A 13,179-nucleotide genomic window follows, 5' to 3' on the forward strand; every position below is an offset into this window, starting at 1 on the left:
GTTTCATTTTACTTTTAGAATAAAACTATACCATTGGTTACTTGAACTCTTTCCATCACGGGGATTCTGAATGAAATAATAATGGTCCTTGTACAAAAACAACAAAACAAAAAACGTTCTTAAATATATTTGTCGTCAAACAATGTTTTCGTTACAAGATGATCTTTATAATTTTAAGCAGTAACAAGGAAATTAAAGCATAATAAAAATATAGATTTGAAGCCCATGCTATTAAAATATAGTTATTAAATAATACTAATTGTGGGAATTACAGTTTTATGTGCAAATCCAATATACTCATGAAGAAATTCTTTCGATAAGTATTTTGTAGGTAGCACTGCACCGTAGTTATTTTGATTTTTTTACGTGTGTACTGAAGGGACACGTTGGAAGACGAACAAAATTTCAAGTAGTTTAAAGTACAGTTCAAGTCCATAGTTTGGTTTATAGAAAAATATTCTTTGCAAATTTATTTTAAATTTTAATACTAGAAGATGAGCCGTGTAATTAATTTGAATCATAATTTGCATTTAGTTTATCTGTTATGGTATTTTAATCTTACGTTGTTAGTAAGCGCTGTCGAATTGACTTTTGAATTGCCAGATAATGCTAAGCAATGCTTTTACGAGGAGGTAACAGAAGGGACTTTGTCCACGATAGAGTTTCAAGTACGTACTTTTGTTTGAAGTTTTCATTGGGCGTACAGGTACATAAATTTTAAAACATTAACGACAGTTATATTTTACTTAAAAACTATGTTTTGAAAGTCACCCTAAACGGCGTAACTAATAGTAATAATTAATGTTGCTCCAGCATATGTGATACGGTAATTTACTAAGTTGGTTCGTTGGTTCTTAGATTGGCGTTTATATTTATAATGTTATCTTTTTTATTTATATGATTTGGTAAGCAGAATGTTATTTTACGTTTAAAAATTATGTTTAGATGCATGAATCATGGTAAGCTCACCTACAAAGTACAATGTAGGCTACAGTGCACTGACTTAGTGTCATACTGATAGTCTTTGCAAGAGTAAGTCAATGCAAAAATATAATAATGTCTTAAGCACATTAGCAAGAAGTTAAAATACTGAGAGAAAATATTTGTTTAAAATACTTTAATCTACTGAAATATTATATATGAGTTAGGAATTGACAGGGTAGGTGATACACATCTTTTTAAGTTTTTAAGCAATAATATTACTTTACATATAAGTAGAGATATTAGGATGCCACTGAAACAACAGAAAAATAATGGAAATAAGAAAAAGTACATAAACAGAAGTTAGTATTAAATATGGGTCTAAATGAGACACTTCAAAGAAAAAAGAAATGAATTTGTTTTTTGGGGTGGCACAAGAAGTTAAAAAATTAGTGTAAAATGTCAAGAAAGATAATTTTATGGTATAACAAATATAGCTAGAATAAAAAGAATGATTAGAGACTAAAAGAGCAGCAACAAGAAATAATGAAAAAAAATGCTGTGATGAAATCAAAAACAAAAACTTAAGTTACATAAACTTAAATATGAAAATATGAAAACAGAAAGAGAAAAAACACTACCAAAAGTCCATAACAGAAAACAAATTAAAGGAAACCTTGTAAGTGTTGGTAACAAACAAAATAATTTATTTACACAATCCAAAGAGAACAAACAAGGAAAATATATTGTACCTTACTGATAAGGGAAAGAATACACACAAAAATAAAACCTTACACTAATTATCTAGGTACCATAAATACAAGAACTGTGGATGATACACAAACATGCAAAATAATAAATGCCAAGGAATAAGAAAATATAAACATTGAAACTGTCTCATTTGAATCTTAAATTGTTAAAAGATGGAAATGCAGAAAAATATTTTTTCCAAAAGTTCACCATTAGACACAGAAATACAGAGCATGTAAAGTATCACTAACAAAACTAGAAAAATCAGATAAGAAAAACAAACTACTGTAGAGTAAAATAAATGAAATAGTTTCTCGTGAAAATACTTGATTTGATAATATAAATAACAAAAAATGTTGAAGAAGCATTTGTTATGAAGTACATTTACAAGGAAACAAAGTTAGAGATAGAAACAGTGATATACAATAAAGAAATAACTTAGTCACATAAGAGCAGTAATTAGTAAAATTGCTAAGTGAACAAAAGTAAAGAGAGGGTATACACAGATATCAAATCAAGATTCAGAGAATATAGAATATATGTAGAGAAGGGAGACATGTAAAAGAGCTTCAGTGACATTAATAGAAATATCAATAACACATTAAAATCAGATACAGATAAATAACATTGTTAGAAAGTATATAAAACATTACAAGACATTTGCATGCTATACTCAGTAGTGACGTAATAAATGAAGAAAGAAAAATGTAAAGGCCAAAAAAACTATAAACAAAAATATCACTCTTTATCTCATTTATCAAAATAATTAGAGAAAAACATTAACATTGTGGAAACAGTAAAATGCTTAATAAGCACTACAATTACTGCATACACAAAATCACAAACACAATAAAAATATCCATAAAATGGTATGAAAATATTTATAACATATGACCCCTTTCCAATGTAAACAATAAGTTAAGAAAACAGGTAAATCATGTATTGAAATTTTTGTTAATCTGGAAATGGAAATAAAAGCTAATGACGACACATGTACCAACACATACAGGAAAACTTTCACACATAGAAAGGCTATAAAGAACAAGCAAGAAACAACAGAAAAAAATAAAATATATAGTTAAGAAACATCTAAGGAATTATGTAAGGAAAAGTAAAGATAACTACGAAATGATGGAATAGCCTATTAGTAAATAAATTACCAAAAACAAAGTGATGTTCCTACATGGAATATTAGTTTATTTTACTTAAAATACATTCAAATTTTTTAAATTATGGTACTTCTTAATGGTAAAGACGGACAATGATTCCAAATAATTCATGTGTCAAAGAATCTGTGACATCAAGTTTCTAAGCAAAAGACCAACCATTCAAAGTATTGGTTATGATACACTATGGACATATATATTAATAATATGGGAAAAAGATCACTAAAATTTCTGGTATAACAATTTAAAAATTTCTGAAATGACAACTTTGTCATTTTCTACCTACCCACTTGATCAAGTCAGTAGTGCTAGTCCCGAGACTGCTCTGCTTATCACTACAAGATTTATCCAACTTACTTGACTGGTCTGTGGATATCTGCATTTGATATTTCAATAAAAATCTATATAGTGATTAAAAGTTAGAGAAAAAATAACCTTTAAATTCTAGATAATTATAAAGGAACCAATGTCTTTGAGGTTTTACTAGTGAAATATTTAAAGTTAATTGAGGGTTAGGCTTAATTAGACTTTATTTTATATTAATTTTGAACCAACATACAACATTCAGTAAAACATTGAAAATTTTGACCCAGAACTTGTCACACTCACAGTGATATATTTATGAAGAATTAATAAGTTGTTTTCTGTGCAAGAAACATCATCTTTCTCAATACTACTAAATACCATTAACAGTTACTACAGTTATAATTAACAAGTGAGAAATTTAAGAAGTATGATGTTTTATGGTTTGTATAAATATACAAGGAAACCCTGTTTTATTCAAGTAATAGGTTTCCTAGGAATTAAGAAATTAGAGCTATCACAACCATTGTTATGGAATTGTAATACATGAACAGTTGCTTTTTAATTAGAATAATTGTATAAACCACTATGTCTCAGTGATTAACTCTGTTGAACTGGTTATTAAATACAATAATATCACACAGACAATGAACTAATCAAAATTAGTTTTCAACTATCTAAGTAACCAAAATATTGCCGTTATGATTTCTTATGTTTTGACTACTTTATTAGTGTCATAACCTAAAGTAACCATTTAATTTAAATAATCCAGTAGTTGGAAATAATCAATTAATGAGCCAATTATTAATTTATTAGCAAATTCTACTTCCTGCTCAGCTCTAAAAACAATGTACACTGGCCACACACTGTCTCATTTTTGATCAGGATACCAAATACTCTTGCACTTTAAATTATTTTGTATATATTCATTATATTTCATTTCTTATTAATTTAATGAGGTGTAATGCTTGATATTCTTAATGTTATAAGAATAATTTTATGCAGTAGTCATACATAATGATGATTTTAGCCTTGAGTTAATAATGTTCTTAATTGTAATGAGAAGCATGAGGATCATAAAATTTCCAGCAGAGAATCAGTTTTATGTTAATTGTGAATAATTCTACTTATTCTAGATTAATTTTCCATTTGAAAATAATGATGCAAGGTCACACAGGCACGTCTCTTCTATTTGTAAATCTTTCACTTAAAAATTTTGTGTCTCTTTACTGCATAGGAATCCTTTATTTGAGAATATTACTATAAATCTACACATCATTTCACTATTTTAAGAATCATCTTTTAGAGGATGTTGGTATAAGTTCACACATGGTTCTTTACTACTTAGGAATCTTTTTCTTTAGTTTTTTTATAGTTTCATTAGTGTTTATGTAGGGGGAAGTGAGATCTTAAGGGGCATAATGGCTGTGCCTCAGATTTTGTTCTTTTCATAAATTTATCTTTTTTTTTGTACATCTGATTCTTTATATTTAAATAATCAGTATGTGGATGCAATGATGGACTCTGGAAAAATGATGTAATATTTGAAGCTGACTATTGTGGCCAAATCCATTAATAGCAGTTCTGGGTTCCAAAGCAAAACAATCAGTGGACCATAAAATGGGACTGCTTTCTATTGTGACACTTTTTTATCTCATTATTAATACCAGTAAATAGTTAATTACGTTTTGTTCCAAATTTTAATTTTAAATCAGAAAATTTATCTGTAGATACTCTGCTTGAGCCACAGAGCAGTTATCCTCCCATCCTTAATTTTGGCAGGCCTAGTTGTGTCAATTGTAACTCCAATTTGTTAAAAGATTCATGAAATTACAGATTTTTGAGTTCTATTTCACTATTTGAATCTGTTGTCAGAGAGCATTAGGAAAATATTTTAAAGTTGTTGCTAATAAATAGCACTGAATATACTCTGTATCTTAATAAGAGGATCATTTTAATGGAATTCTAATGGCATCTTATGATAATCAGTAATGATGTTAAGTTAGTAGACATTCCTAACTGTACTAACATTTTTGTAGTATTATACACACATATTTGATGAGCTGAGCTATCACATGGCAGGTGCCTACAAGTCTCAGTAAATTCCAAGATAATACCCCCCACACACACACACTTAACACAGTCAGCTATGTACCTCACGTGTTTGTCGGAGAGATTTGCATGCCACTTGCCTTGAGGTAACTTTCACCTAATTTCATGTGATCTAATGTGAATTACACTACTGCATGATGTAATCATGGGGTGATGTCTTCCACCAATAGCAGGGTGATAAACATCCATGCATGATAATCCCTGGGCATTTTCTTTTCCATTCCTTTCTAGATATTGCAAATTAAACTACTGAGAATAAATAGAGCTATTTACTATAGTGTAACTCTGGTTTTCAGGCATTTTCTTTTCCATCTCATTGCCTGTGTTCTTTATTCATTTTGTGATTTAGAATTCTTGGGTTTATCTCTTCCTTCTCTCCTTCCTTGTTATTATATTTTATATTGTTTTTTTTATCTTTTATCTAATAGCTCTTTCTCATGCCTAAATGCTTGTACATCTCATGTTTGTGACTCCTTTTGTCTTAATTTATAGATTTTCTTTTTTTTCTTTTCCAAATTCCCTGTTATTGGTATCTCTATGGACAGCTTGGGGATTGAGACCATAACCTTTTATTTCACTTTCCAGTTTTCCCTTTTCATATTTCTTATCTTTGTCTCTTAGTTATTTTGTATTCCATTTTCTACCTCCACATTTTGTCATAGGCACTTAATGCTTCATTAGAAATTTGTTTTCTTCTCTCTTTGGCCTCTATTCCTGCTGTTAGGAATTTTGTTTTTGTTTTTCCAGATTTTGTTTTTCTCTTTCTTGAACTTGTTCTTTACTTCTATTCTTCATTTATATATATATTTTTTCTTTTTCTCACATCCCATTTTGAATTCCAGAACTTTATTTCATTTTTTCTCATTTTCTCTTTACTGGTACCATTTTTATTCGTTTATAAGACGGGTCCCAACTTCACCTAAGAGATTGTCGATATTCTGTTTAGACTCGTTTATAAGACGAAGGAAGGAAAGCAGGTAACGAGAGAAAAGTGAAAAAATGGAAATTAATAGAAACCTAATTTTGGGTTTCGTATACGATATTTCGATTTCAGATTAGAAGGAGAAAAATAGAAGAGATAGAAAAGTGAAAATAAATGAATAAATCCAAACTCGGTGTTCAAGCGTTTAATGGAATTTCATCAACTATTTTATTTACTACTGTATGATAAATATTCATATTTAAAACACATAACAAAGAACAATCTAACGCACAAAACTTATCACAACATATTTCAGTATCAAAGTACGTTTATGCTAACTTTTAAACCACATTTCTTCAAAGTATTAAAAGAGTTTACACAAACTGCACTTTAATAGAACACAGCAAATCAGTATGCAAGTTATGAAATTCAAAAGCCTTCAAATTATTCGTTGTCACTATCTCCAAACAGTTCATAAAACTACTCCTCGGACAATCCATCATCATAGAGGTCACATTCCTCCATGTTCTCCTCCTGCTCTACGTCATCTCTGCCGCCGATAAACTCACTGAAAAGTTCATCATCCTCACTGCCGTCAATGGAATTGAAATTCTGCATTTGAGGAACGATTTGATAAACTGAGTGAACTAAATTTATTTTCTATGTCTGTAGACCTCGCCTATAAGACGGGCCCCCCAATTTGAGCCCGAAATCTCGAGGAAAAATCCCCGTCTTATAAGCGAGTAAACACGGTAGTTTTGTTTTTCACAATTTTTACCAGTGACTGTCACATGTACAATTCTTTGGATGTCTCTCTCTCTCTCTCTTCTGCTGTTCTACTCACTCTCATATTGACAATTGTTTTACATTTCTTCATCTTGGTCTCTTTCTACTCTCTTCTTTTCTTTCCATTCCCCAAATCTAATTGGCAGTCTTTTTTCCCAGTTCTGTGGTTGGTCATAATCATATAACTTCCTACACATCTATATTGGTCTATCATTTCTTTGTTTTCTGTTCTTTCTTTCTTGTAAATTCCATCTCTTGATCTTCTCTACTCAGTATTAGACCCTTTTTTATTCCTTGGTATTGTATTGGCCTTCACTTGTAATGATATTTAAAAGCATGGAGCTGACATTTCTTTCTTGGACTGATTTTTTCTGTTAATTAATTCTTGGATGTTTTTTCTTCTCTTACCTCCTGCCCCCTAGTGGCTCAGCAGTATGTCTATGGACTTATACCCCCAAAAACTGGGTTTTGATACCCATGGTTGGAAGAGCTCAGATCACCCATTGTGTAGCTTTGTGCTTAATTCAAACACAATTCTTACCTCCTTTCCTGTGGCTACTTGGGTGGGGGGCGAAGGGAGACTTGTCCCTAAATCTTGATCATTTTTCACAACTATTCTATGTTTAATACCAATTCTATGTATACTGCAGGATGTGTTATTTCACAAGACCATTTGAGGTATACTTATGGCATATCTGTATATTTGCCATTTTGTCCAGTCCAGATCATGCTTGTTCTACAGACTATTGTGGTAAAATGCTAGCACAAAAGGTGTATTTTCTCTGCTTACTGGCTCACACTTGCTAGCTTTTCAAAATAGGATATCAAGGTCTTCTATTGCACTGTCTCTGGTAAAAGATCTTTCTCAACTGAAGGACCAACAGGGACTTGAGCACTTTGGACCAATGTTACTTAGCAGTTCCTAGCTACTGGGATAGTGGACAGTGGAGAGCTCTCACTGATTAGATTTGTATGCTGAAGTGATATACAACTGATTATCAATATGGTGAAAAGTGGTCTGTGGTGACAGTGTCATTGTAGTAAGCCACCCCTCATATAGCTACACTTATAACATGTGCTACTTGTGCTAATCTCCTCAGTAGAGTTGAGGCAAAAATACTGCATAATACTGTTTTCTCCTTTTGCAGCTACTGTCTGTTCAGTTGAAGTGAGCATGTAACATGATGCTGTGCCTTCCTACAACCACAGTCTGTTCAGTAAAGTTGAGGTAATTTGCTCCACGTGTGTCCTCCTCCTGTGGGCATTATCAGTTTAGTTAAGGTGAGTATGCACTACTATACCATGGTGATGTCTGTTCATTGGAGTTCAGGTGCCACATGTCCATTGGCTTCCTTCAGGCACTTTCTGAAGGGAGTTTATCCAGGTAAATCTTGGCATCAGTCCCTCCACCATTTTGACATGGAGTTCTAACTGATTGTGGTAATGTCTTGGAAGTTTATGTTTTCTTTACCTAAAAATGTATTTCTGTGAGATAACTCTTTTCTTCCCAAATATTCCTCACATATCTGGTGCACTTTTTCCTCATCAAATAATGGATTTCTCTAGTGCAAATGCATAGGGGGAATTATGTATGGAAGTGTTACCCTTTTATTGTGGGAGTTTTGCTTCATCATTTATCATGCAGTAGTACAGTTCATATAATTTTATTGCTCTTTGAACTATGTCTGAGTACTAATCCTGTGAAATTGAAAAACAAAAACAAACTACACTATACAGCTGTTGTGTAGTTTAGTTATGTGAATGAATTATGTATTTCAAGCAACTTTGCATTTTTTTACTAACCTGATAAGTATCTAATTGTTACATTTTAGTTACTCGTGTAGTATTAAATAAAATACAATCATAAATATGAAATATGTTTAAACAGTTTATTTTTGCTGTTGGCTTACCAGTGAATCTTAAGCTTTGTTTTTTACAAAGATGATACTGGTACTGAAATTTTGAAATAAAAGTAACTTGATCCATTCTAATGTGTAAAATTATTGTAATGTTAGCTAATGATGAGAAAAAAAGATGCAATTATTGCTTGAAACAGATATTTGTACTTTTCACAGGCTTGTATGCACTTGACTTGCATATTTTTGTAATGGCTAACGCTAAGGATGTTTTCGTAAGAAAGAAGTATTAAAAAGAGAGTCACTGTTGGTTCTTATTTTGCTAACTTTAGTGATAAAAATGTTTTATTATAAACTACTTGTTTAAAGCAGTATACCCTTCCACTCTTATTGATACATTTTCTATTTTTTAATGTCAGCTGATCTTGTTACATTCATGCACCCCTCGCTGTGGATTCCTGTACGTGGTGAGGGGACCTCCCAGGAAGGTTCTGTTCTTTCAGGTTACCTCTTCTGGGATCTAAACATCCACCCACATGTTTACCATGCATGACAACCCATGAAGGGGACAAGAGGATCCTGATAGTTGAAGGGTCCAACCATAACACACCACTTTGGCCTTGAATTCCTGAAGACAGGCAACCTTGGGGTGGCTCCCCTTGGGTCAGTCGGCTGGTTCATTTATGCTAAAGTTAACCGAGTACCAGTGTTGGAAGTTCTCGACGGGTGTTGTGGACATTGTGTCTGATGCTGGTGTTTGGTTATAGTGCTTACGAAACCCTGGCATTGCTGCAGTGTCCTTGCATGACATTCTAGTGTGTCCCCTCATAGGACTTCATGGTGGGTTGGGTTACTGGGCACTGAAATTTTCTTTTTTTCCTATGGATCCTCTTACAAAAAATTTAAATAAAATAGTGAAAAATAGTCAGTAGGTAAAGGACCATGTCTTGAAGACTTTGATCAGTAATCTTCAACGTCTGTATCACCATTTGTACCTCATTTTCTCATCCTACATTCTTTTTTAGAAAAACTTTAGGGCAAATGCCCCCCTTTTTTATTCAAAAGGAACTGGAGGGATTTGCTAGGTCTCCAAAGTCAGTAAAAAAGCTTTGATCTGGAGACATATTGGTTGAAACATCCACATCCCAACACAGTGAACTCCTCTTGAATTCAAAGGCTATTTGGGATGTACCTATTGAGGTTATCTCTTATGCTACCTTGAATTCATCACAAGGAGTTATTGTTGCGAGGGATTTGAAGAACATCCCTGAGTCAGAGATTTTTGCTGGTTTCTCCACTCGAGTTTCTCTAGTGAGGCGCATCTCCACTCGCAGAGATGGAGTTACACTGCTGACACATGTTCTCGTTTTGACATTTACATCACCACGTGCACCTGCCACCATCAAGGCAGGTTATCTAAATTGCAAGGTATGGCTGCACATTCCAAACCCTCTTCAATGTTTCCAATGTCAAGAAGTTCGACCACTCAAAAACGTCATGTCGTCTTTCCCTGACGTATTTGTTGTGGTGGCAAGGACCACGATGCCTGTGAGTGTGAAACGGACCCACATTGTGTCAACTGCAATGGTTCTCACCCTTCCTACTTTTGTTCTTGCCCTAAATGGTTGGAGGAAAAAAGAAGTGTAGCATTTGAAAATGACTTGTAACATTACATATCCTAAGGCTCGGAAATTGCTGTCCACCACTTCATCTCGGACATATGCTGCTGCACTTCGTTCCACCACTACAGTGGGAGTGCAGACAGATCTCTTTGTGCCTCCAAGATAATTGTTCTCAAAACAAATGAAAAGCCTTTTGACCTCCATGGTTAAAAAAGTTGATGAATCAACTTCTACACCCATCACTGTTCCTCTCATACATTCCAACAAACCCCATGATCCACATCTTTTGGCTCCAGGTACAGGCATTTTTTCAGATACATCTTTTTCTCCCACCCCAAGTTGCAAAACAATCATTTGTTCACATCCTCAGTCACTGGAATCCCCTTCCAACAGCAAAGACCTGCCCAACCGACTCATGGCAGGATCCATGGAGGTCGATAGACCTCCCCCAAATAAGGACAGTAAGGAAAAAAGACATAGTCATAAACAGAAGGGTTCTTCAGCCAATTTGCCTACACATCATTAAAAATGGCCAATATGATACAATGGAACTGTCGAGGTTCACATTCTAATCTGGATGATATCAATACACTGATTGCTTCCTACCATCCTGTATGTCTTTCCTTACAAGAAACATTTCTAAAATTTGCCAATACAGTCACCTTTTGGCAGTTTTCTCTGTACAGAATTGGCAGGCTGTGTGATGGACGAGTACATGAAGGGGTGGCACCATTGGTTGATCAACTTGTGCCCACCCTGTCTTTGTAACTCAACATGCCTTTGGAGGCCGTAGCCATCCGTGTTTCCTTGGGTCATAGCATCACTGTTTCTTCTCTCTACCTGTCACCTGGAGAGACATATGATCAATCAGACCTTGCTGCTCTCATTGAACAGTTGCCATCTCCCTTTCTAATCCTGGGGGACTTTAATGGACATCATTCCCTCTAGGGAAGTGCTGTTATTGATAGGAGGGGTCACTCTGTATTGCGTATGCTCTCTGATCACAACCTTTCCCTTTTCAATACTGGTTCTTCCACTTATTTTCATATACCTAGTCAGTCCTTTACTGCTATTGATCTCTTGGTTTGCTCCCCTTCATTATTCTCCCATTTTTCGTGGAGGGTTGACAATAATCCACGAGGCAGTGATCTTTTGAGAGAGACTGGCCATGGTCGATGCCACCCTACCCACATGCCCCAGTGGAAGCTGGATCAGGCAGACTGGTCCACTTTTACTGCTCTCGCAGAACTTGATCCTGCCATCATCTGTCAGCCATCAATAGATGACTGTGTGGCAGCAGTAATTGACTATATTATACAAGCAGCTGCTTAATGTATTCCTAAAACCTTGACACATTTTCCAGTATATCCCCATCCATGGTGGAATCCTTTCTGCCACATGGCACGGAAGGCTCAAAAACAGGCCTGGTATACTTTCCATAGATATCTCACACTTTCAAACCACATCGCTTTCCAGCAGGCTCATGCACATGCTAGGTGGATAAGACAAAACAGCCAGAAGGAATCTTGTATTAAGTTCACAACTGGCATATCTTCTACCACCAGTTCCAAGATCATATGGGACAGGGTTCAAAAAGGTCAGTGGGCACTACAATTCTGTCCCCCTCTCGATCTTACTTTCTGATGGCCAAGAAGTAGCTGATGTCCTGATCATCACTGATACTCTAGGTGAAAGCTTTTGCCAGGTACCTAGTGCTTCTGCTTGTTCCTCCACCTTCATGGCCATCAAGACTTGAGCAGAGTAATCACCTCTTTCCTTTCGAACTGACTATCTTTTTTACTATAATCGTCCCTTTACATTGGTGGAACTGAAACTGGCTCTTCATTGATCTGGCAGCACATCTATTGGACCAGATGATGTACACTATGACATGCTGTGCCATCTATCTCCTGCTTCTCTTGATATTCTTCTAATTAGTTTTAACCAGATCTGGCAGGAGAATGTGTTTCCTAATGCCTGGCACCAGGCTATTATTTTACCTTTCTCTAAGCCTGGGAAAGATCCCAAGATTCCTTTAAACTTCCATCCAATTACTTTGACGAGCTGTCTCTGTAAGACCTTAGAGAGGATGGTTAATGCTTGTCTTGTTTGGTTCCTCAAATCAAACAACCTCCCTCGCCCACCCAGTGTGGGTTCCAACAACAGCACTCCACCATGGAACACTTAATTAGACTTGAAACAACAATCAGAGAAGCCTTTCTCAAACGACATCTTGTATCAATATTTTTTGACATTAAGAAGGCTTATGACACAACATGGAGATAAGGCATTTTGCGAGACCTCCATGTATATGGGTTACATGGACATTAACTCATTTTAATTAAAAAATTTTTAACGGACAGGAGATTCCAAGTTCATGTGGGTTCGAAACTTTCCCGTTCTTTTCTTCAGGAACTTGGGGTCCCTCAGGGCTGTGTTTTGAGTATCACTCTTTTCACTGTAAAGATTAATGCTATCACTGAACAACTCCCTCTCACTGTTGCAAACGGGCTCTTTGTCAACGACTTTCACATCTCATGTCAGTCATTGAACATGAGATGTATTGAACAGCAACTACAAACTGCTTTCGATCATGTACTGAAGTGGACCACAGCAAACGGCTTTAATTTCTCTTTCCCTAAAATCATTTGCATGCACTTTTGCTGCCAACGGGGTATTTACCCTGATCCTGAACTCTGTATCAGTGAAGTTTCCCTGCCTGTGGTCCCTGAGACCAAATT

At 34.8% G+C, this 13,179-nt stretch overlaps 1 protein-coding gene across 1 annotated transcript in view; it reads left to right on the forward strand.

Annotated features, from left to right (window-relative positions):
- Window positions 1–330: 330 nt before the first annotated feature.
- The window catches only part of LOC143249221 (transmembrane emp24 domain-containing protein 7-like), a 37,605-nt gene continuing 24,756 nt past the window's right edge, over window positions 331–13,179 (forward strand). Inside the window, exon 1 of the mRNA XM_076498697.1 lies at window positions 331–668. Coding sequence (XP_076354812.1) covers window positions 495–668 — 174 coding nt within the window. The 5' untranslated portion in view covers window positions 331–494. The remainder of the gene's footprint in view (window positions 669–13,179) is intronic.

This window comes from Tachypleus tridentatus, chromosome 4 (assembly GCF_004210375.1).
Source record: "Tachypleus tridentatus isolate NWPU-2018 chromosome 4, ASM421037v1, whole genome shotgun sequence".
NCBI classification, from domain to species: domain Eukaryota; kingdom Metazoa; phylum Arthropoda; class Merostomata; order Xiphosura; family Limulidae; genus Tachypleus; species Tachypleus tridentatus.